This window comes from Desmodus rotundus, chromosome 1, assembly GCF_022682495.2.
Source record: "Desmodus rotundus isolate HL8 chromosome 1, HLdesRot8A.1, whole genome shotgun sequence".
Lineage (NCBI taxonomy): Eukaryota > Metazoa > Chordata > Mammalia > Chiroptera > Phyllostomidae > Desmodus > Desmodus rotundus.
In genome coordinates this window covers 49,327,562-49,353,280 of record NC_071387.1, presented here as the reverse complement: position 1 = coordinate 49,353,280, position 25,719 = coordinate 49,327,562, and the positions used below count along the sequence as shown (strand labels likewise).

Sequence of the window (25,719 nt, the reverse complement as noted above, 5' to 3'; positions counted from 1 at the left end):
TTTTCTTAGAGGGTCATTTAGAGATACTTAAGGGCTTTTGGATTCTAATTCTAACAATACTTATTCCTTTAAATTATTGTTAGCATTTTGTTTTTCTAATACTAAAGTTAAAATAATTTTTTTAAATAAATGCTGTTATAAGGTATAGAGTTAAATCAAGCCTGCTGAGCCTTTTTCCTGGTGTAGAATGAGTAATAATTATTCATGAAATTTTTTGTGTCTGAACGGAATTACATGTGAACTTCCCTGTTGAAAGCTACAGAAAGTCGACCTGTTTCTGATAATAGGTTTCTGATTCCTTCTTACCCAAATAATTTTTAGGTAGCATTTTTATACCTGGTTTGCAGAACATTTAGTGTTTGTTTTGTAAGTCTGGCCCATGTTAGTATATTACTGAAGGTCCAAATGTAATCAGTAGTTATTATGCTTAGAAGTATTACATAATAACATTGTCCTCATGTGTTCAAACTAGTATTGAATTGGGCTATTTTGGTCCTTGCTGTAGGCATGGGTTTTTCATACATTTCATATATTTCCAGTAGGTTTGACTGATGATATAACTTGAACTATTACATTGGTATTAAATATTAAATTAACTTAAATCTGGTAAGATGGGAAAATATATAATATGCCTCTTTTTGAAATAGCAAATATGTTTTTTTTCATTGTAACACTAGAAAAACTCTTGTAACTTTTCTTTGAGAGTAGGTGAGTTTTTAAAACATGGTTCAGCTTTTCAGAGGAAGAAAGAAAAGTTAAAGATCTGAGATAAAGCTTTTGTAAGAATTGTAGATATAAATGAGTTAATGTATTTTGCTTCTAACTTTTAGAATGATGATTTTTATTGTTTGGCTAAAAATTAAACATTCATTATTTTAACAAATTAAAGTATACCTCAGAAAATAGGAAGAAGTTTAAAACAAAATCACCCTAAATCTCAGTACCTTGAGATACAAGTAGGTAATTTTCATGCTCAGGATGTCTCTGTGCCAATGCTATTCATTGTGGTATGTTGAATGGTAGTATTGGCCTCAGTTGGGAGCTTGTGAAAAATGCACATTTTTTTAAATAATATTTTTTAATCCTTACCTGAGGATATGTTTTTTTATTGATTTAGAGAGAGAGAGAGAATATGAGAATGAAACATCAGTGTGATAAACATCCCTGATGACTTGCCTCCCGTCCGTGCCCTGACCGGGGATGGACCCTGTACACTTTTGGTGTACGAGAGGATGTTCCAACCAACTGAGCCACCCAGACGGCAAAAGTGCAGAGTCTTGAGCCCCATCACAGATCTAGTGAATGAGAATCTCTAAGGGTGGGGCCCAGCAACCTGTTTTAATAAGCCCTACAGGTGATTCTCCTAAATCAGCCGTGTGTGTGCCACAAGAATTTTTAAAACATGCAGTACCTATTTAGTTTGGGGCACTGATCTCTTTTCCCTTAGATTGTCAAATTAAAATATATATATATGACAATAGTCAATACAACAATAGATATCCATTGTGAATTAATCAAAATTATACCTGTGTGTCAGATCGGCAAAAAATACATTTTTTGGTGTGCTGCAGGATTTTAGTAATTAGTTTATGTGTGCCATGAGATGGGAAAGGTTGAAAACAGCTATTATAAATGTGTAAGTCTGGGAAGCCCTGCTCTATGTACTTCTAAAAAGTATATAAATATACAGAGATTTTATAAAATGGAATCTCATTCTTTATGCTTTCTGGGTAATTATTAATTTAGTTTTACTTGAATTTATTACAAAGGAAGAGAACTTGAAGCCACAATACATCTTGATGTCATTCGTAATAATTTTTCCTGGATTACAATATACCCTTTAATCTGTAGGTTTAGTTCTTCATTTAAAGACATTTTTCTATTTATTATCATGAATAGTTTTTCTAATCCAAATCCAATTCTAATTCTAATTCTAATTCTTGGATCTAATTCTAATCCAAATTATTGGATTCTCTCTACTTTATGACACCAATTTTTCTTATATTGAATTTTCTTTTGTTCTCCATATCTGTTATCTTCTCATTGTTTGCTTTGTCTTTTGTCTTTGCATTTACTGGAATTATTTCAGACCTTCCTTTTGGTCAGCAGTTCTGTTTCCACCAACATCAATTCTGTTCCTTGATGTTCTAAATGAATTAGTTAGTTAAGTAATAGTATGTATGCTCTAAGTTTATTTTGCTTTAGCACTATGTATTACATTTTCATACTATTCTGCTTCAATTTTTTTTTTTCTTCTAAACTGGAATACATGCATATAGTTTTTTCAGTGTGTTTGTGCTTGATGTAGAAGAGTTAGAACTATAATTAGATGTGGTATTGCTGAATTCTTTTTAATTCGCTACCCATTTTACATACACTTGTTTTTCTCCTGAGCTCCAGTATGAAAACTGGGTATTGCTGGGAGCAGAGAGCAGGGAAGCAAAGGGAAAAGAGGTGACTGAGAGCACCTGACGGACAATGTGACTTTAAGGCTCTGCTCTCTTAAAATAACAAGTGCGAATACCAAGTGCTCCCTGCTCCTGAGTTTGCTGTAACTGCTTGTGAATATACGTCCCATATCTTATGCAGGGACATCCTTGAGCTTCAGACCTTCTGCCTCTTTTTCCTGTGAGCCCGAGAAAGTGACCCCCTTCCCCACAAATGTGGGATGATAGGAAACTTTTACACGTGAAATTTTTTTGTTGACTTTTTCTTTATTGCTTATTCTTCCCTCGGTTCTACTCCTTGTCACTTTGAAAGCTATTTCTGATAAGTGTTAAGACTTTGTAAACTGTTATTGTGTATTTCTCTATAACCTTACTGGGTATGAGAGTAGAATTAAGAACTATCATAAGTCAGCCTTGGCCAGCATGGCTCAGTTGTTCGGAGTGTCCTGTACACCGAAAGGTCAGGGGTTTGACTCCCAGTCAGGGCACATACCTGGGCTGGGGGTTCGATCCCAGTCGGGGGGCCTAGGAGAGGCAACCAGTTGATGTTAATGGCAGGATAATTGTATATTTGGTTGCTGCTAATAAAGTTTGGCTTTTTTAATTGTGTTTTATTTTTTGTTTTATTAGGTGTGGAAAGGGAGAGTCTATAATCTGACTCTGGATTCATTAACTTTGCACAAATGATATTACGCATTGACTAATTCTTTGTTGTAGGAGGCTGTCTTGTGCACTGTAGGATATTTAGTAGCATCTCTTGCCTCTGCCCACTACGTGCCAGTAGCAAGCAGTCCCCCAGTTGAGACAATTAAAAATATCTCCAGACATTGCCTAATATTCACAGGAGGAGGTAGATCACCTTGGGTTGAGAACCACTGATTAATGAACTTCATTTTCTCATCTCTGCTTCTTCTAAACACCTGCATCTCAATTTGAAATAGTTCTACCTTGTGTAGCCTTGTAAGTGTTATACCAAAGGTACACATCAGATTGAGATGAAAAGCTCTAATATACTCTAACAGTTCAACTTAATACCTGGCAGGTGTTAACTGTAGAGGACTTATAAGCTATCTGAATATAAATGAGTAAATTTTTTGAAAAAATAAGATGATTTATGTATAATGTTAAGAATTTTGAGTGAAAAAAATTAATACTTTTTTATGATTTATTGTTTGGTGTAGTGATACAGTAGATTTGCTTTTTTCTCCCTCATTAATTAATATCATGTTGTTAGCCAAGTAAGTGAAGAAAATTCATATTGGCAAGTCAGTTGTTTCCCTTTTAGGAAGCTGACACTCTCCAGTTCTAAGCTAAACAATTGTCTTGGTAAAGTAATTTCCGCGAAAGGGACAGACATTGATTCAGCCCCTGTTACTCACAAATCCTATTTCAGTCAAATTGGAAAACTATTAAGTTCGGGGGGAAAAATCAATAGGTATCAGGAAACCATTAGATCTTGCGGCCGTTGCTATATCTTGCATGAGTAATCACTGTAAACAGCTGACAGGTATTTCAGTGTTGACACAGAGTGATGCTTGTGGGACCGAGTCTCATCAGGGTGGGTGGACGGTTTCAGACATTGGAATGAGTTCAGTTATCCTTGTCCCCAGCACTCATCCTCTCCGACAGCCTTGTCACTAACTGGACCTGTGATGCTTTGAAAGTCAAATACTTTCTTTGCTGTCAGTTTTCTTTTTCTGGTGTTGCAGCATACTAATCATGGTGTGTGGCTTGGTACTGGGCCAGTTTCTGTCAAAAACAAGTTTTAATTTCTTATTTAGAAATTATTTTTCCTCAGACCCAAATTTTATACTTGTATTAAGTAAATAGTGTAAGGATTTCTTGTTCTTTTTCTTCTATAAAATTTGCAAATATGTATTTTTTATTTTTTGGACAAGTGATTTTGGAATTACCTATGTTTTGTTTTACTTTCCTTTAGAGAGATAATTTATTATTTTTAAACTATGTGATTATTATATTCAGGAGAGAGAAAATGAAAATAAGTCCTCTGTGCACACAGCCATATTGCCCAAATTATTTGATAATATCTGTGGGTAAATTATTGTGGCATTGTTAGAAGCTTGTTGGGTTTGTTATCTGATAAAAGTTGGTCTATTGTTTTTTAAGACAAAGGGAGGTGGGAGAAATGGGGATACATAGTAAAAGGATCTATCACTGTAATTCCCATAAGAAGGTTGGAAAACCATATTAAATTTGCATATATGTTTGCCTGCTAATTCTGTTGGGGCAAATTGAAACATGGATAGAATTGTGTTTCTCAATTTGAAGAAATATTTTTATTTGACAAATATTATATATATATTTCCAGGTGCTGTAGCTTCTATGTTTTGGATTGATGCTGAATTAGGGAGTGATATTTATCTTGATGGTAAGTTAAAGAGAATCTTTTTGTTATTATTATGGTTAAGATGATTTTTGGTCATTCATGTTACAATTTTAATTCCTTATATTATTATTTTTAAACTTGTTTAGTTTGATGATGAAGTAAGTCTTTGTTCATACAGATTCTGAAGCATGTAGGTAGAACTGGATGCCAAATCTTGATCTCAGCTCCCAATTTAGCGCTTCCCCAAAGGTTTTCCTTTTAAAATACCAGGTGGGTTTCCTGTACCCTCTGGTGTTTGGTTAGTGCTCTGTTGTGTCTTACCCTGACCTTTCCCCATAGCTCTTCAGTTTTTAAGCCAGGTCTTTCATAGACTGAGGGGTGGAATAATTTTCAGAATCGTTGAAGCCGGGCCTTGTTACTTGTCTGTAATGTATGTGGCATGTAGCTGGTTGAATTCTTCAGGCATCATCAAACTCCTTCTGCTGTTATCCTTTGAAAAAATTGTTTAGCATATAAATTCATAGATTGTCAATTATAATTGACCATTTGGCGATTTAGGTACATATTATGTATAACACTTGTTTGAGTTAGATTTGCTGAGTGATTGTAGGAACAAGATATTTTAAGACATCTCAGGTTTGTTAAATAGTAATGTCAAATGTTAAGAAAAATCTCGATTTTGATTATGTGAAAATAAACTAGAAATAACCTGTTTTGTATAATGTATCTCATTTCACTTTATGTTATGAAATTTAAATTTGCCTCATAATATTTTGGACTATGAGCTAAAAAGCTTTCATTTAATTTAAAAAATTTATTTATTTTATAGCTTATGTAGTCTCTAAAAATAGTGTTAGAGACTCAGTACATATTTGAAAATGCATCTGCTTATTAATGAATTGAATTAAATTGCAGCCTTTGCAAAAGAAAAAAAATGTTATCAAGTAACATTTGTGAACTGAAATAGATTCTCAAGTATAAAGTTGATTAAAAGATTTATTTTTTGTAGGTATCATAACTATCGTAGATTCAAAATATGGATTAAAAGTAAGTTGAAAAATTGGTATGATTTGCTAATTATTTAAGAGCTGGATATGTAGAGATTGATTATATTATTTTTTCCACATTTGTGTCTGTTTAAAATTTTCCTTAACAAAAGGTTTTTTTAAAAAAGTATCCTGAACAGATGAGATTTGTGTGTTTATTACTTTGTGTTTTTGATTCAATATTTGCTATTACTCTGGCTTGAGGTGATAAAAGTTGGAGGTATAATATTTGTAATAAAGATAGTATAGGATAATGTTTGGGTGTGTGTAACTCCTCAGTAGGATTCAACCCCAATGTTAATAAGTTTCTCAGATTGATACAGGAAACTGAACTTGATAAAGCATATGAGACCTTATTTTCCTATTAAACTGCTATCAGACACAAACTGGAGATAATTGAGCTTTAAGAAAATGCTGCTTTACCTTATTTTGAAGAAATCAGGACTTACACATAGGTTCAATGAAGAGCAGCTTTTCATTAAAAGGCATCCTGCTCTGAATGTTTTTGGAACTAACAAGATCCTCAGATACATTTAAAAGGGCTTCATTTTACAAAATGCACTTAGTAAGATTTTTAAAAGCATGTTATTACATAAAATAAAATAGTGTTTCTCAACTTTCTGAGTGAAATATTACTAAAGGCAGAAGAGAATGGAATTATCCTCCACCTTGCAGTTCCAGTCAGGGGATATGGATAGTGCCCAAAGTAATCATTTTTAGAAGTTTAAATTAAATTTAATTTAATTTAGAAGTTTAAAAGTTTATGTCTGTGTCCTCCCCAGGTAGCTCAGTAGTTTAGAGTGTCGTCCCGATATGCCAAAGTTGCAGTTCGATCCCTGGTTAGGGCGCGTACGAGAATTAACCAATGACTGCATAACTAAATAGAACAACAAATCTCTCTCTCTTTCCCTCTCTTCCCCGCCACCCCGGTCTCTCCCTCCTCTTCCTCTTTCTCACTAAAATCAATCAATAACAATTAAAAAAATCATGTCCATTTTGTATTCTATCCTATAATACATCTAAATTTGTTAATTTGAAAAAAAATTTCTTTTTCTTCTAAACCTTTATTAAAATGATGCTCTAGAGATATCTTCCCTATACACCAAAGTTGTGAGGTTCAGTCCCCAGCCAGGGCACATAGAAGAAGCAGCAAATGAATGCATAAATGTGTGGAACAATAAATCAATGTTTCCCTCCCTCTCTCAAAAAATCAATTGAATATTAAAAAATGAAATAAAGTGATGTGCTAGGAATCTGTGGCAGGCTTGTTGAATTGTTAACAATACCCTTTCACTGGCCTCAGTTCCCTCAGGAATAGAGCACCTTGAGAAGTTTGGGAGATAATGCTTTTTCAGATTTTTAGGTTCAAATTTATTAATAAAAGTCTTAAGAATCAAAGAAAGATCCAAAATATTATAATGTTTCTCAGGAAAAAAACCCAACTGTTCTGATATAACCTTTCTAGCAAAATGCTGATGGAAGAAGCAAAAAAAAAGTCAAATTCTTCATTCTGAATGATTATGACTGGCACGTTTGAATTCATTTCCCATATAAATTTATTACCACATTTGGGATACCTATGGGATAGATAGCAGTTAGGATATTTTATTTGTTTTGGGGTTTTTTTGATAGACTTAAAGTACCATACCCAAAGTCAAGCTCTTTATGTATTTATGATTTTAGGAATAATTTTATATGTATATTTGGGTATGGAGAATAGTTAAGTAGAATCTATTATTAGTGTGATAGAAGCCAAAAAATCAAAGCAGCATTCTGAATAATGCAAACACAATAAATGTTTAACCCCCTGCCACCTTGATAAAACCTCTTAAATTATTAAATCAATATACCTACATAAAACTGACATACTGTCAGGGTAATGGAAACTTTAAATTTTCTAAGTCAGATGCCAGATAAATAACTTTTCCTTTATATAAAGAATTTGCCAACTTGTCCAATTCCTCGGGTTGCAAAGCTTGACCTCAGTAGCTGCTTGTGATTCAGAGAATTCTGAGGCAGAACAAGTAATGACACTTGGATAATGGGCAGCAATTTAAGGGTGTCATGCTTCACAGAGCCAGCCCATCATAAGTAAAGCTGAGAAATGGTACCCTGTGGCCAGCCAGCCAAATTGAAACTGAAGTGGTAATTGATATCAGGGGCTATCACTCTAATGGGATTGTCACCCATTGATCTGAAATATTCATTTTTTAATCATGGGCAAAGAATTGGACAACTTCCAATGACAGCTCTCTATTCTCAGGACTTGACATCCAGGCTACTGACATTGTTCTTTTCAGTTCTACAAATGTGACAGCATTTAATGCAATAGAATCAGTGAATGAAGTTACAGAGAAAAGGTCAAGTGAGAGGTTTCTCTTTGGTTCTTTTGTCATATTGCACAAGCTGTTGAAACAATTCAGTCAGGAACAGTTTGGCTTGGAAAATAGCAGAAAAATAAATAAACCAACATTATGCAATAATCTTTTTTTAAAAGATAAAATAATGTTAGATTTATAACTGATCAATTGGAAAGAACTACCTGCTCGTGCTTTTTTTTTTAAATATCATCTGACATCGTTGACACTAGATTTATTCCACTTTGGTCAACAACAGTGTTTTTTCTCCCCCCCCCCCACCTTTTTTTTTTTATGCAGCTTATTTCTATTTATGCAGAAAAGGACAACCTTTAGCCTTTACTGAAGTTGTATCTACAGTGGTGTTATTTAGAAGGGTTCCTTTCTTATGATGTGTTAAGTCACAGGGTTGAACCTTAATCTTTTGGATATATTGGATTAATTAGTGCCAAAATTGTTTTTGTCTTTTTGCTATATAAGCAAAAGCCACAGTCTCTAAGCAGAGATGAGGACTCCTTTGAGGGAGTGTGTGTGTGTGTGAGGACTCCTTTGAGGGAGTGTGTGTGTGTGTGTGTGTGAGTGTGAGTGAAATGATTTTGCAAAAATGTTTTCTTTCTTGCATGTACAGGTGGAATAGAATGTCAAAATTTCCAATTTTTACCTTATAAATAGAAGTCATTTGACTTAATGGTGTAAAATGTAATTTTACAGAGTATCTCTTTAAATACCAGACATTGGTTTTGGTCTTTTTTGTGGAGTTTGTCTTGGGGAGGTAGGGAGATGCATTAAGGGAAATGTTGGGCTGATATCCACAGAAAATAAATGTTTGTGTGCATTTATTATTTCTTTATGTTTACATAGCTTTCCCTTTTTTTTTTTTTTTTGCAAGGCACAGGGGAAAAAACACTATTTAGGGTTAAAGATAATGGCATTTCCTTCATATTAGCTCTCAGTATTTTGTTAATATTTTCCCTTTTTTTAATTGTTGTTTAAGTACAGTTGTCTCCATTTTCCCATCACCACTTTTACCTGCCACATCACCTCCACCTCCTACCCTCAATCCTACCCCTCGCCTTTGGCTTTGTCCATGGGTCCTTTATACATGTTCCTTGACTTGTCTCTTCCTCTTTTTTTTCCGTATCCTCCTCCCCTGTCCCCTCTGGTTACTGTCAGTTTGTTCTTGATTTCGATGTTTCTGGTTCTGTTTTGCTTGCTTGTTTATTTTTTTGATTAGGTTCCACTTATAGGTGAGATCATATGGTATTTGTCTTTTACCACCTGGCTTATTTCCCTTAGCATAATGCTCTCCATTTCCATCCATGCTGTCACAAAGGGTAGTAGCTCCTTCTTTCTTTTTGCAGCGTAGTATTCCATTGTGTAAGTGTACCATAATTTCTTGATCCGCTCATTTACTGATGGGCACCTAAGTTGCTTCCAGGATTTGGCTATTGGGAATCGTGCTGCTATGAACATTGAGGTGCATAGGTTCTTTTGAGTTGGTGTTTCAGGGTTCTTAGGGTGTCATCCCAGCAGTGGAACTGCTGGGTCAAAAGGCAGTTCCATCTTTAGTTTTTGAGGAAATTCCATACTGTTTTTCACAGTGGCTGCACCAGTCTGCTTTCCCACCAACAGTGCACTAGGGTTCCCTTTTCTCCACAACCTCACCAGCACTTGTTGTTTGTTGATTTGTTTATGATGGACATTCTGACCGGTGTGAAGTGGTATCTCATTGTGGTTTTTAACTTGCATCTCTATGATGGCTAGTGATGCTGAGCATCCTTTCATATGTTTCTGGGCCCTCTCTATGTCCTTCTTGGAGAAGTGTCTGTTCAGGTCCTTTGCCCATTTTTTTAATTGGATTGTTTATCTTCCTGGAGTAGAGTCATGTGAGTTCTTTATATATTTTGGAGATCAAACCCTTGTTCGAGATATCATTGGCAAATATATTTTCCCATACGGTTGGTTCTCTTTATTTTGCAGATGTTTTCTTTAGCCGTGCTATTTTGATAAAGCTGTTTATTTTGATGAAGTTCCATTTGTTTATTCTTTCCTTTTTGTCCCTTGCCGTAGGGCACATATCAGTGAAAATATTGCTGCATGAAATATCTGAGATTTTCCTGCCTATGTTCTCCTCTCAGACTTTTATGGTGTCACAACTTATATTTAAGTCTTTTATCCATCTTAAGTTTATTTTATTTTATTTTTTAAAAATATTTATTTATTTTTAGAAATAGGGCAAGAGAGGGCAAGACACATCGATGTGAGGTTTCTTCTCAAGTGTGCCATACTAGAGATCTGGCCCGCAACCAAGGAATGTTTGCTGACTAAGAATTGACCCAGCTACTTTGTGGTTCACAGGCCAGCCCTCAATCCACTTTATCTTTTTTAGGTAGGCCTGTATTGCTATGAACTTCCTTCTCAGGACTGCCTTCGCTGTGTCCCATAGGTTTTGGACTGTTGTGTGTTCATTTTCATTTGTCCAGAAACTTCTGATTTCTTCTTTGATCTCATTGTTAACCCATTCTCTGTTGAATAGCATGATATTCAGTCTGCATGTGTTTGAATATTTTTGACTTTTTTCCTTGAGGTTGGTCTCTAATTTCAAGCCCTTGTAGTCCAAGAAAATGATTGATATGATTTCAGTTCTCTTGAATTTGTTGAGGCTTGTTTTGTGACCTATCATGTGGTCTATCTTGAAAATGTTCCATGTGAATTTGAAAAGAATGTATATCTTGCTTCTTTGGGATGAAAGGTTCTGTATATATCAGTTAAGTCCACTTGATCTAACGCGTCATTCAGTTCCACAATATCCTTGTGGATGTTTTGTTTGGAAGATCTATTCATTGTTGACATTGGGGTGTTAAAATCCCCTACTATAATTGTGTTGCTGTCTATATCTCTCTTGAAGTCCTCCAAGATTTTTTTATATATCTGGGTGCTTCTAGGTGGGATTCATATATGTTTACAATGTTTATGTCTTCTTGATGGATTCTTTCCTTGAGTATTATGAAGTATCCTTCTGTGCCTCTTCTTATGGCCTTTGTTTTGAAGTGTGTTTTGTATTAAGTATTGCTACCCCAGCTTTTTTTTCTTGTCCATTTGCTTGGAGTATTTTTTTCCAACCCTTTACTTTCAGTCTGTATAGGTCTTTTGTTCGGAGGTGGGTCTCTTGTAGGCAGCGTATGTACAGGTCATGTTTTCTTATCCATTCAGTTACCCTATGTCTTGATTGTAGTAGTTTCTTCATCTTCTTAAACTAGTCCCTTTAGCATATCTTGCAATGCTGGTTTGGTGGAGGTGTATTCTTTTAGAATTCTTTTGTCTGCAAAACTCCTTATTTGGCCTTGCATTTTAATTGAGAGCCTTGCTGGGTAGAGTAATCTCGGTTACAGGCCTTTGCTTTTCATTACTTGGAATATTTCTTGCCAGTCCCTTCTGGCTTGTAGTGCTTTTGTTTAGAAATCTGCTGCTAGCCTTATGTGAGCTCCCTTGTATGTTACTTCCTGTTTTTCCCTTGTTGCCTTTAAGATTCTCTCTTTATCTTTGAATTTTGCCATTTTAATTATGATGTGTCTTGGAGTGGGCCTCTTTGAGTTCCTCTTGATTAGGACCCGAAGAGAGAAAGTAAAATGTACATCATGAATAAAAAAAGGGAATGAAGAAGGAGGAATTTGCACAAACTTGATGGACAAGAAATGAATGTTAAATAGCTATGCAGGAAAGAAAATATAGAAATCATGGAGAACACCATAGTGGATTGTATCTTGGTAGCCCCTAGTATTTACCACTATTTTTTCTTTCTGGATCCACCTTTGGTGATGTCAGATGTTGACCCCATCTGACCTTGGGCAGCCTTTTGGCGACTCCCAGGGATCTTCTGTCTGTGGCTGTCTCCTTCAGTTGTTAATCTGTTCACTCTGCACTCAGTAGTAAGGCTTAAGCACCATAAGGTAGGGCAGAGTCCTTCCTGGGGTCAGGACTGTTGTTTCCCCCAGGCTGCTGCTGCTTGAAGAGGAGTGTTCTCCCTGAGCATGATGGCTGCTGCTGTATGGGGGATGAGTCACCAACGGGATCTCGGGGGACTGCTCTCTCAGTTCTCTCTCCTAAGCTTCTGTCCCCAGTTTCTCCTCAGGCGTCTCTAGCCCTCTCTGTGCTCCCTATTTGCTGGAGCCCAGGGTAAGCGGCTACAAATTAAAAATTTGTGTGTTTCGCCCTTTAAACAACTCTTTGCATCTCCCGCCGTCCATCTCTGGCAGAGAGCAGCCCTGCTGCTTTTTGCTGCTGGTTGTTATCTGTGTACTTTTCAGGCTCTGGTGCTCTAGGCTGGGGATCCCGGCCCTGGGTTTATACCCCACTCTTCTCAGGGGAATCCATCCTGCTGCTTACTTATCCTTCCGGCGCTGCTGCCCGTGGGCACCCAGCCAGCCCTCTCAAGTCTCCAGCGCACTCCTCACCAGTCAGGTTGTGCTGAAGCTGATTCTTCTGTCTGTCAAGGTTATAAGGCTTCTCTCTTGCTACTGTTCAGTTGTTTGTTCTGGGTGATTTGTCCACAGTTTAGTTGTAATTCCAGATTGGTCCTGGGAGGAGTGTGGCTTCCATTCACTCCTCCACCATCCTGCTTCTCCTATATGGCATTTATATGTGCACAGAACAGGGCATTTATCTCTTTGGCTATAATTGGATGTGATTGTTACTTGTCATATTCTTTTTTTGTTTTTATCCTTACCTGAAGACATTTTTTTTCATTGCTTTTACACAGAGAGGGAGGAAGGGGGAGAAAAGAGAGAGAGGATACATTGATGTGAGAGAGAAGCATCGAAGGTCTGCCTTCTCATACATGCAGTGACTGGGGATCAAACCCACAACCCTGGTATATGCCCTGACCCATGGGAACATTGTCCAACCAACTGAGCCACATCGGCCAGGGCACATGGCATATTTTTCCCCCCAACATTTTATTTATTTATTTATTTTTAGACAGAGGGGAAGGGGAGGGAGAAAGGCAGGGAGAGAAACATCAGTGTGCAAGAGAAGAAACATTATTGGCTGCCTCTCACACGCCCCAAACCCAGGACCTGGCCCACAATCCAGGCATGTCAAACCGGCAACCTTTTGGTCTGCAGGACGATGCCCAACTCACTGAGCCATTCCATATTCTTAATAGAGATGTATGTATTGGCAGGTTTTTATTTTGGAGAGTTTTAATGTGTTTTTATATGTGATACTTCTTGACTGCCTGGAGGTATTAATCCATCTCTCCCATTTAGCTTTGAGTGAAGATTTCTAATCTCCTGGAGAAGCATTAGTAAATGCATTAAAAACATGAGTTACTTTGTGAAACTACTATTTTATTAGTTATATTTAGGTATGGAAATTCAAAACTTGCCATACCTTTTTTATACTGCACCGGCTCACAGGCACTAGCCCCATATCTATTGGGTTGGCCAAAAAGTCCATTTAGTTTTTTCTATAAAATAAAAGACACATTTTTCATTTTCATCAATAACTTTGTTGATTTGGATATTTTGAGTATGTCAGCTATTTCTACTGTTGGCTTCTAGTGGGTAGAGGCCAGGGGTGCTGCTAAAGGTCTTCCAATGCATAAGACAGCCCCACAGCAAAGAATTATTTGGCCAAAATGTCAGTAGTGCTGAGAAACTTCACAGACCACTTTTGACATGTTCGCTTAGTCACAGCACCTTCTCTATACACTGCACAAATTTTTTTCTGTGTTTTCAGCTGCAGTTTTACCTTTCTTGAAACAATAAAGCATAATACACCAAAATGTTGCATATTTTCTTCCATCTTCAATATTAAAATGGCTACACAAAAATTCACCAAGTTGAATGTTTTTTTAAATGCGTGCTGATATGATGGTTGTCACAATACAATGTAAAATTGTTTCAAATGAAATTAAAGACAACTAAGCACTAACAGAGCCATTGTCCAGAAAAAAACTAAATGAACTCTTTGACCAACCCAATATATGTAAATAAAGCTTCCAAATGGTCAATAATAATCATGTTTTGAAAAATATTTTTTTTAAAGGAACAACATTATTATCCCCTGGCTGGTGTGGCTCAGTGGATTGAGTGCTGGCCTGTGAACTAAAGGGTCGCCAGTTTGATTCCCAGTCAGGGCACATGCCTGGGTTGCAGGCCAGGTCCCCCCCAGTGGGGGGCGCTCAAGAGGCAACCACACATTGATGTTTCTCTCACTTTCCTTCCCTTCCCTTCTCTCTAAAAATAAAAAAATAAAATCTTTTAAAAAAGAATAATATTATAGGATCATTCAGGAACAGATGGCTTGCTAAAAATACATCTTTGTTAAATAGATGTACTACTGAATAGAAAGTTGCTTTGTGTTGTATAATTTTTCAAGTAACAACATTCATGTATCTATGTCAACAGATAGGGGGTGTTAATGAGAATTCATTTAACAAATATTTGTTAAGCCTGGGTGTGAGGTACTCTTTCCAGGATGGTAACAGCCTTATTCTCAACAGGATACAATACTGGAATTTGTTACAGCCCCAGGCCAAGAATAATTAGCAAAAAATAGTAATTTGGTCTTTTGGAAAGGGACAATTTCTGCTCCAGTATGTTCCACGGTCTGTGACTGCCGTATTTTGAGTGGGTCTGCAGTTAAATTTATAGGATTGTCCCTAAAGTGAAAATCAGCGCATCATGACTGTAGTTTTAGTTTAGTCTTATTTCTCCTGAAATAGAATTTGGCAAACATTTAGAAGAAATGAAGCTTTTCTCTATAGATGTAACCAATACTATTAAATAAAATTATTACCAATTTACTCTTAGGTTTCAAACTTTCCAAATACCTCATTGCTTTACCTCCCCTTGAATTATGAAACTGGTTTGGTGAAATAGGTGTTTTGGTATGTGTGCTGCAAAAGTGAGCACAGTGGATAATTTTGAATGTAATTTTTAGATAATCTTTATTAATATACTTTTATGTAATTATTAACATTTTTATAACACTGCTTACAAGACAGATTTTATAAAACAAAAAGCTTTCACAAAGATTTTTAAATTATGTTCAGTTTACTTCTATTGAGCACATTTTCAGTTTTTGAAAAATAGCTCTGTAATCGGGTGTCCTGTTAAGGTGGCAGTTTTAGATTTAGTCTCTTCTTTTATAAGATGAGGAGACTGGCCTTTTCCCATAATTGGTATGAAGGCTAAATGAGATAATGTGTGTAAAAGGATTTAATAACTGTGAAATTTGATTCATATATAAAAAATATTAATCTGATTGCCTCTGACTTTAAATAGGCAACGTTGGAGTGTTAAGGTAATGAAGGTGAAACATTTTTCAAAGGAACCTTATGACATTGGTAATGTTAGGGATATAAATAGGATTATGGAAAAATAACAACTGGCCCCAGGGAGATGAGAACTACCTGTGGGTCTCAAAGTCAATGTCAAAATATTTTGGGGGAGCTAGCTTGACTCTGGAGAGGTCAGCAAAATAAACAGTTGCATGGAGAGGCCAGATCACTCAAGTGTTTATAAAGGATAAACTGCTTTCATGCTAGAATTAGGGCTGTGCCCCTCTCTCAGCATATTTGTTTCTAGGGTATAAGGGCCCAGTGCTGTGCCGTTCTGGGGTGGGGAGTGGGGCTATGTTGTTATTGGCGTTCTGTCAGCAGGGTTCTTTAACTTGAATTTATGTGTATCTGTTTTTACAGAGAACATATATATTTATAGTGTTGAAGATATTTGCTAAAGATCCTGATAAATCTTCTGAAGTGTAGTTTTTTAAGGGAAGTATATTAGGCTATAACAAATCCTGTTACTATGTGCTCTAGAGTCGGATAGGAATGTGGGAAGTATATTAGATATTATGAAAGTACAGTTTCAGTGGTTATCTTGTTAAATAAGTAATAATGAATATTTAGAACAAGAATAATTTTGTAAAAAGAAAAATGCCTGAAATCTGAACTGTTTTTATGCCTTTATTTCAATGTGGAGAATTTTCTATATGTAAATCAAACCTTCATGCTGTATGCCTTTAAACTTACATTATGATAATCATTTCTCAATAAAGATGGAAAAAATAAATATGGAGGATTTTTTTTTAAGAAAAAGATGATATCAGGGGACACAATTTAATCCTTACCCCCCAAAAATACCCGTATGGGTTCACTGTAGGAAAAAAATTGCAAACAGAAAAGTAATTTGTGCGTTTAGTAGTAGAGCTTGTTGAAGTCTTTATCAGAGGCAAGAAAGGAGTCCCTAAAGTAAAGCTTTTTGTGTTAACATCTGATTTTGTTACATACCACAGTAACTTTTTTCAAACTTTGTTTTTGTTTAGCATTTAACAGAAGAAAAACCTGATGGCCTTATCAATGAAGCTTCTAGGTATTCATATTTAAAGTATGAATTACTGGCTAATTAGAAAGAGAAGATTATTGATATGAAACCAAAAACAGAGAAATATAAAAGCATAAGTCAAGGCATTTGTTATTTTTTCTTGTAGTTGAATTACAGCTAACTGTTTATAGTGGTTTGGTCACTAAAATTTTATTTAAAACTTTTTTATTGTAGCATCAAGTAGTGCTGGGCACAGGAGTTCTTTGTGATGCGCATGGGAAATGTTAACATTTAAAAATATTTTCTCATTCTCATATAATTTCTTCAGGATTGAAGATGATTATAAAAAAAGTTGGCTAACTTACTGCTTTCTTTAACAGTAATTCATTTGATTTAAATGTTCACTGTAATTCAGAACAACAGAGGGATAAATATGAATCTAGTTTTAATTTGGCATTTAGAAAAATTTTTTTGTTTAAATACCTTTATGCCCCTGATAGTTTTGTTTTTAGACATAAATATTTAAGTTAGTTTGCCTACCCTAAGCATATTCTCCCTAATGGCAAAAAGGCTTTTGGATAAGTGACAGTTACTAAATACGCTGCTGGGTTTAAGAGGGAGGTCCCTTGAGCTTTGCAGTGGATGATCCAGACATAAATAATGAAGACTGCAAGCCAGTGATTGATGCCCCATCGTTTTGGAGTGTGGTACTCTGTTGTTTTGTAATCCTGCCTAAACACTGCATTTGGTATGTGGTTTTGATTGAAATGAGACTGAACTTAAATGCTTTTGTAACTTTTCTCCTTATTAAAATATGTTAATATATAAAATGTAAATAAATCAAATAGCAAATGTCAAAATATTTTAAAAGTCAAAATAAAGTTAAACATGAAAGACCTCCAGTTTAAAGATCGCAACTGTTTATATGGGTATTTTGAGATGGGTACATTCAGTTTTTATTCATGTAATGGGATTGTGATATGCATACTATTGAAACCTGCTCTTTTAATGAATTATTTAATTTATTTTTGAGAATTTGGTTGTGTTTTTATCAGCTATGCCTTCAGCTAGCATAAAACTAGTATTAGGAATAATCAGTCTAGTGATTATAATTTCATAAAGAGTGGAGGAAAATTTAAAGACTCCTCAGCTTTACCAATCCTGTTAATAGAATATATAACTTCTATTTATAGAAAGCTATTTTTTGTTAAACCTTCTGTCAACTGGATTCTTTAACTTGAACATGTGTGTGTGTGTGTGTGTGTGTAAAATATATCTGTTTTACAGAGAAAATATATATTCTTAGTTATGAAGTATATACTGTTAGAGATCCTGATAAATCTCCTCAAGTGTAGTTTAAAAAAAACTGTTTAATATAGTTTTAATGTTAAATAAACTTATTCACCTATTTTTATTTGAAAATTATGGTAACTATTACATGGAATATTTTAGTATATACACTCTCCTTGTTTTCTACCATATTGGATATCTGAATTTTATGCCTTTCTTTACAAAGAAAATCATGAGTTGATAATCATCATAATTGTAGATCATCCTTGTTTGTAAAACTTTTGAGACTTATCTTTGTACTTCTAGAGTAGCAAGTGAAAGTACTTAGTAAATATTTTTAATGAATAATGTGAAATATGAATTTTTATAGTGACTAGTATAATTTATCCTTACTATTTGAAGAATAAGTAGGTTAGGAGTAAATTGAATTACTATATAGAGTATTATATAGTTTTTAACTGATAGTTGATCTGAAGGAGATGTTTTATTTATTCTTTAATTTCTTAACACTTCTTTTTTGACATTTGTTCTTGTTTGCTAATTTAGGCAAGTTGCTTTGGCAGATATCATCATCATCAATAAAACAGACTTGGTTTCAGAAGAGGATTTAAACAAGTTAAGAACAACTATTAGGTACAAAATTATGTGTTAAATACCTACAAATTCAAAGTGTACCGTACAAAATATTTTTACCATGTACCATTAGAGAATCACATATATTGTTGTTGCCTAAGTGACTGTTATGTAAATTGTAATGTATGAAGTTATTCCCTATTGCTTACAGAATATAGTTCAAAGTTCATAGACTGATATGCAAAGGTCTTCTGACTTCATCCTCCTTTTCCTGTCTTTCCTTTGACCTTTTCCTTACATGAAGTTCTGTGATTGTACGCAGGGTGATTATTTACTTACTTTCTCATGGATGTGTCTTGTGAAATTCTTTTATTACTCATATTGTGTTCTCTCTCCCTCTGCTAGTCCTCAAATTCCTTTTTCTCCTTTTTTTTTCCCAGTAATTTTATCCATTCTTTAGAGCCCTTTCCCTCCCCACCTTTTTTTTCCTCTCTCCTCTGTGAAGCCTTCCCTAATTCTTGTGGTTTCACCTCTACCTGAACTCATGGACTTTGTCTTCCTTAACTGTTTACTAACCGTATGTGTTTTTTAGCTTGTTTTAATGTCTGCAGTGTCCATGGCCAAGGCTAATCAATGTAGGATAATATGAAGTATACTCAAATATGTGTTAAATGATCTAATAGTAGTTTTGGACTTTTCAAATGAGGTTAGAGTTCAGGGACTTTGAATTATTTTATAAGAACTAAACTAATAAATAGCACCTCTAAAGAGACATTGAATAGATTTTATTATTAGTCCTCTTTAGTGGGCATGGTCAGCTGACATCAGATTTTGAATCTGTCAGTGCCAATTCATATAGTATATGTTATAAATTGAATCAATGACACTAAGATTTATTGGGAGATCGGCTGCAATGATAATGATTACAGAAGAAAAAAATCCATTTTTTCGCCATAGTTGGTCTTATTTTAATAGTAATATTCTCTCAGGCTTTACTTAAAAAACTGTAGTAACGTCTCCATGTGGAGGGCAGGTAGTATTGCATAGTATTTAAGGTCATGACTTCAGAATCTGCTTGGGTTCTAATCCTCAGTCTTTTTCTCACTATATTCTTTTCAAGTCTCATCTGTAAAGTAGGAGTAATACCTGCTTCCTGCATATAATGTTGGTAAACTTTGTGCGGTGCCCAGTGCATAGTAAGTGAACTATGTTCAAGTTACAGTGAATAAAAAAAAAGAAGATGGTTGACAATTTTGAAAAGTCTAAAAAGATGAGCCAGTGAATGAAAATTACTTCTTTACCCCTTTTGTCATTGGTTCCCGAAATTTTGTTTCTTTTTTCAAAATCCTGTGCATCCTTGTGATCACTAGAAAAAAGAACACAATCTATGAAGCAAACATTTTTGGATCCAGGATTATTACTGCTGGGCTTTTCTGTACTGACTAAGCTGGATCTCCAGTACCAGCAGGACTGACTATTAGCTTGTTGCCAGCCTGTACTATGCAGCTATACCAGAAAAGAATTTGGACAAAGCACATTGATAAATTACAGACCCTTTTGGCTTTTCACTCTCCACTGTACATCAGACTTCCAACTGACTCAGAATTAAACATATTTGAGAGGAAATAGCCATCATATTATAGAGTGTATTCAAAAGAGAAGATTAAGAATTTTGTGAAATAGTAGAGAGACTTGCCCTAGAATCATTGTATGCAGGAAGCCTTTCCCAAGAGAAAACGCTTGAACCAACAGCAAATATCATCAGCAAGTAACCCTGAGGGCAATGGAATTAATAATATAAAGGTGTAGCTAGATCAGGTATAGTATGTTGAAAAGGATTTTACAAGTATTTTTGATGCCATATAATAGGAGCCATATTTTATTATCTTAGTATCAGAAAGGGGAGGGCTGGCAGAGTGGGTAGACATCCTACTCAGAATTGAAGACTTAGTCTATAAAAGAACTTGAAAAGTGTGACTTGAGTGTTACTGTGAGTATTGATGGCAGGCTGGGGTCAAAGTCACTCATTGCTAGGTTTTTATTTCTAGCATGTGTGTAGTTGTTTCTACAAATTGTGCTTCGGGAATATTGGGTATCAGTAAATTTTTTTACTTACCTCCTCATTTTAAGAACATTAGAGTTACTGGCTATTTATGAATCACATTTTCTAAAGTGAAGCGTCTTTTTGTAAATCACAAAGCAGCCGTAGTCTCTGAGTTGTGCACTAGATTTTTGCATATGCTGTTTTAATGCCTCAGTGGAATATGCCTGACTTAAGATTAAAAGAAAAAGAATAATTAAACTATGTAAGTTTTGTTTTCTTTTTTTTTTAGTTCCAAGTATATTTGTATATGCTTATTACTTCATATTTTACAAATAATGTGCCTTATGTGCTTTTTAAAAAACTTAACACTTTTTACCTTTTCTTCCTCACTTCTAAATTTATTTCAGATCAATAAATGGACTGGGAAAAATTTTAGAAACACAAAGATCAAGGTACTTTCAAAAAACTTACTAATATGAACAATAAATAATTTTAGTTAATAAATATTAAATAATTGATAAATATGCTTGATTCTAATATAAGAGAGATACATGCATATTTTTTAAAAATAGGGCCCAAAAATATTGTTTTGAATGTTCTTGTTAAAGTAGTTTGACATATTTGCTTCTCCTTCTTTTAACTAAGACTATAGAGCCATGATAATGCTACGTAGCTGCATTTGCCTAATGAAGAGGAAAACATAGGACTTTCCTCTAACTAGTATAGAAATCTGGAAAGAAGCATATTACTAGGAATTATATTTTAATTTGAAATATCTAAATAGCTTTTTAATATTTAAAAAATCTTCTTAGTGTTTAATGGTTATAAAAATAAGCTGTCATGTAAAAAATACATGGAACCTTTAAGTTTTGTTACATTCTTTTTTTAAAATTTTGATTTCCATTTCCTATCAGTTTTTCTCTCTTTTTCATTGTGTTTATACAGCTGTGCATTACTTTATAAAATTATGTGTTTTTAAAACATCTGTAAAATTGATTTCTGTAGGTTGAACTCTGTTTTCCATTGAAACAGATTTCAGGAAATTTCTGTACAGGGCTATTTCCTTAAGCTCATTTTTTTTAGCAAAAATGGCTCAGCCGCTGAGAGACCCAGCATCATGCAGCCAGCAGCTCTGAGGTTCACAGCTTACAGTGTGCTGCCACCCAGTTTTTAACTTGGAGATTCTTTCCTTGAAAGTGCAGCCTTAGTTGAGTGGCTCTTCTGCTATGGCAGAGATTAGGTGCTGACAGACTACCATAATAAGTGTTAGGCAGTAACAGCAGCAGCTGCTTATATGCATGTCAGCAGCGGGGGAATTAATTTGGTACGTATTCTCAGGAGCCACTCATCTGCTGGCAGACGTAGCAGAACAATGCCTGAGTGTAAGTTCTGTACCAGCACACACCATATGTGCTCCCTGCATTTCAAATTCCGCTGTGGGAAATCTCTGATAACTTACCTTACACTGTGAGTCGTTCTTCAGTATCTGTCTTCTTCCTATTGCATTTTACTGTTTCCTTTCTCCTTAATTTTTCTCTTTTTTATGAAATGACAGATAACTCTTTAATACTTAAATGAGGTTTTAAAAATCATATCCATAAATAGCTGTGATTCTGTCATAATAGCATTTCTTTGGTTCATATTTACAAATATCTCAAATCAGTTTTTTAAAGGTCCATGAATTTATCTTAATTTTTCTTTTTGTTGGTTTTTATTTAGGACCTCTATGTCCAGCATAAAGGTTTCCTCTTGAATAGTTTATGTAACAATTTTGATACTTATATGACATTACTTTTTAAAAAATATATTTTATTTATTTATTTATTTTAGAGAGTGGAAGAGAGGGAGAAAGAGAGGGAGAGAAACATCAGTGCGTGGTTGCCTCTCACATGGCCCCCATTGGGGACCTGGCCCGCAACCTAGGCATGTGCCCTACACTGGGAATCAAACCCGTGACCCTTTGGTTCACAGCCCACACTCAGTCCACTAAGCTACGCCAGCCAGGGCCTTGTATGACATTTCTAACATTTGTTCTGTTATAGAACAGTAAACGTTCAATGATTAAATTTTATTACTTCAAATGGTTGAATGAACAAGTGAATGAAATCTTCTTTTTCTCTTGTTTTTCAGTGCCTGGTGTTTGCCAGTACATCTGAGAATCTAGGGACTTTGAAGTAGTACTTCTTATGTTGAGGATTGATGTTGGATTAGGATCCTTTCCAGGGCAGATCAGAACTCCATGGTAGAATTCTTACTATTAAGTCATGAATCTTATATTAAATATTTTCCCAAACTCCTTGAGACAAAGCAACTTGAGCTTCCCAGTGTAGAAACTAGGGATTTGGTTTTTAACAAAGTAGTTGAAATCACTCTGATGGAAGTTTAGTTTTATTGTGTGTGCATTTTTTTTTAACATCCCATAAGCATCTTGTGATTGACAATTGCTGACAATAAAAAAACTGACAATAGTAAAGCTGCCATAAGCTTACCTGGAGAGTGGAGAGTATTTAAGGAATGAGAATGATGTGTAGCATTGCTTTATTGGTAAAACTTAAGTTGATTTTGAGGAAAATGGAAGTTCTAATGGACCACATAGACTTCAGAAGCAGGAGGGAAAGATTAGGAGTATCATTCTTATCTTCTCTTGAATTTTAAAAAATCTTGGAGATGTAAGTGGATTAAACAGAGGAAAACCAAAATCCAATTTGTTGATAATAACTTAATCTGTTCAACAAACTATTTATTGAGCATTCTACTAGTTGCTAGACATTTTGTGGCATGTTAAAGATTTAGGCAATGTATAGTCAAAAACTTTGCCTTGAAGGAGATGAGTCATTTGAGGAAGACAGAAGCAAATAAGCAAAAACCAATATATCAAATATTATTATATATCAGGAATATTAAGTGCACAGGGTCCTGTAAGATGAAGAAGATAGAGCAACAATTACTCGACTCTTCTTGATGAAGAGTCGGAAAATTTTGACTGAGAAGGTAATCGTTGACCCAAGTCTTGATCATTGACCTGAGTTGAGGAATGAATGGGAGTTTTCTTGCCTTTCTAGGCCAAAGGAATATTTTGTACTTCAGGAACCTGTGAATGTATTAGAATGGCTAGAACCTATGGTATTACGTTGCAGAGAGAAAAAGATATAACTGAAGAGATAGAGAACTTACCATAAAGGATCTTGAATGCCATGATACATAGTTTGGATTTTCTCCTGTAGGCAGCTAAGAGTTAGGGAAGGATATTAAAAGCAGTGTGACTCTTGGGAAATGGATTAAATAAGGTGCAGTTTTTCCAAGTTAGGAAATAAAAGAAGAGAGGAACAATTTTGGGGGTAGTGTGGTGTTAGTGAGTTTAGTAAAGGTGATTAGTTCAGTTTTGTAGTCATTTGAGGTGCCACTGGGGAAAGCGTTTGGAAATTTAATTCTAGTGTTAGGACTTATCTGTTAGGTGGTATTGATAATTCATAGATCTGGAATTGGCTGGTGGCCCCTGTTCATGAAACTTATGGAACTTTGAAAAGATGACTGTAGAAAATATCCCTGGAGTAGCCCCTGAGCTCCCCTTTCCACCTTGGCCAGCCAGAGCCCTCTTCCTTGCCATTCTCCTGTCCCTGGTCTTAGCCTACCTAAAAGACTCTTTAGACCTGGGAAATATTGCAAACTCCTCATTGGTTAGGCACTCCTGGCATAGGTAGTTCCAGAAATTAGGAGAATAGATGAGCTTTGAAAGTTTTTACTTCCCTCCTTATGCTTGCTTTATTCTCTCATTTAGTTTTTACATAATGGTCATAGCCTCATTTTTCTTTATTTTTTTATATTAATGTTTTGAAAAATGCCTGATGTTTTTTATCTTTTTTATGGACAAAAACATAAGTATATATTTATTTAATTTATGTTTATAATATATGGAACAGCATTGAGGGTACCAAAATAAACCCTTGCATTTATAGTCCATTCATTTTCTGTTTTTAAAACTTTTTTATTGTATTTTTTTCCATTGCTATTTATCCCTCTTATACCAGCCTTCTCCCCACAGCCGTCACACTGCTGTCCATGTCTATAGTCCTTTTTCCTTTTCATGGCGGTAACAGATTTGAAGAAAGTCTATGGTAACTTTCATCTGGAAGCTAAGACTTTATCCTTTAGGCTCCATTGAGAATCTGGTGAGAATGCAGTAAGAGGCTTTGATATTTTATTCTCTGTAACTTAACTTGCACAGATCTATTTTTGGTCCGCTCTGTTTTGGAAATATCAAAGGAATCTGGAATAAAGCAGAATTATCTCTAAATCTATGTATTTTCAAGGACACTGTCACAGCAAAACTAGTTTATTTAGAAGCTTGTGTTTCAAGACTGACTTTTGCTATTCAAACAATTGGCCTGAATTTTGATATTCGCAGAGTTGGCATCTGTAAACTCTCTTAAAGTTTAAGCTATTTCCTAAGATAAAGCTAATAAACTTGGGGGAGAAACATCATTCATCACCTGTCAATATAAATATTTGCTCAATTGTGATGGTGAAAAAGGGGATGTGTTTAATGTGAAGGCTTTGGTCTCTTACATAACTTGATATTCAAACATTTCTTCATGGAGCACTTCTTTGCTTGACCATTTTCCTAATTCTGCTCATCTAGAATGTCCAGAATTTGAAATATTGTTACAGTCGATTGGCATAGAACTTTGGAGTATTCTTCTTTTAGAAAGATGGGAACCCGCCTACCCTGTGCTGGGATAAGCACTCATAATCTGAGAGCGCGGTGCTGGCCCACATGTGAGTGTATGGCAGACCGGTGAGAGCGCAGACACAGCTGGTCAGTCAGCCCCAAGTTAAAGGAGATGGGTTAGCTTACATGTTTACACATTTTTAAAAATCTGCACTTTGACTAAGTTTTGTTTTCCTTGTGAGAAAATTTAATAAATGTTTGGGAATTTCCTGGAATCTAATTTTGAAATTTAATTATACTATTGTCATTGTCTGTAAACATTCTTTGATTGTAGCTTTGATTATAGAAGAAGCACTTTCCTTTACTGTTTTATAGGCTTGTAAGAATTGGAACTCAATCACTAGTTTTTATAAATATATGTATTTAAGCCAGATCTAATGCGAATTTTGGTACAATATTTTTTATTTGAATTCTTGCTTTCCTAATAAAGTTTAATTATTTACTACTAAATTATTCTAACAGAAATAATGTTTATTCAGATAGATCACTCACCAGAAAGTTTCAGTCTGTATGCAACACCATTCTGAAGAAAATGAAATCAAACCACATTCTTTGC

The 25,719-nt window shown here is 35.0% G+C and overlaps 1 protein-coding gene across 3 annotated transcripts in view; it reads left to right on the top strand.

Moving 5' to 3' along the window:
• Positions 1-25,719, top strand: part of ZNG1A (Zn regulated GTPase metalloprotein activator 1A) — a 50,013-nt gene that overhangs the window by 10,031 nt on the left and 14,263 nt on the right. For 2 of the 3 annotated variants that reach the window (XM_024555148.4, XM_053923996.1), the window contains exons 5-9: positions 4,777-4,836; positions 5,804-5,841; positions 16,529-16,575; positions 18,364-18,450; positions 20,842-20,886. In XM_024555148.4, coding sequence (XP_024410916.2) covers positions 4,777-4,836; positions 5,804-5,841; positions 16,529-16,575; positions 18,364-18,450; positions 20,842-20,886 — 277 coding nt within the window. Of the gene's footprint in view, positions 1-4,776; positions 4,837-5,803; positions 5,842-16,528; positions 16,576-17,158; positions 17,276-18,363; positions 18,451-20,841; positions 20,887-25,719 lie in introns of all 3 variants that reach the window. The other variant, XM_071221503.1, reaches the window with a different exon arrangement.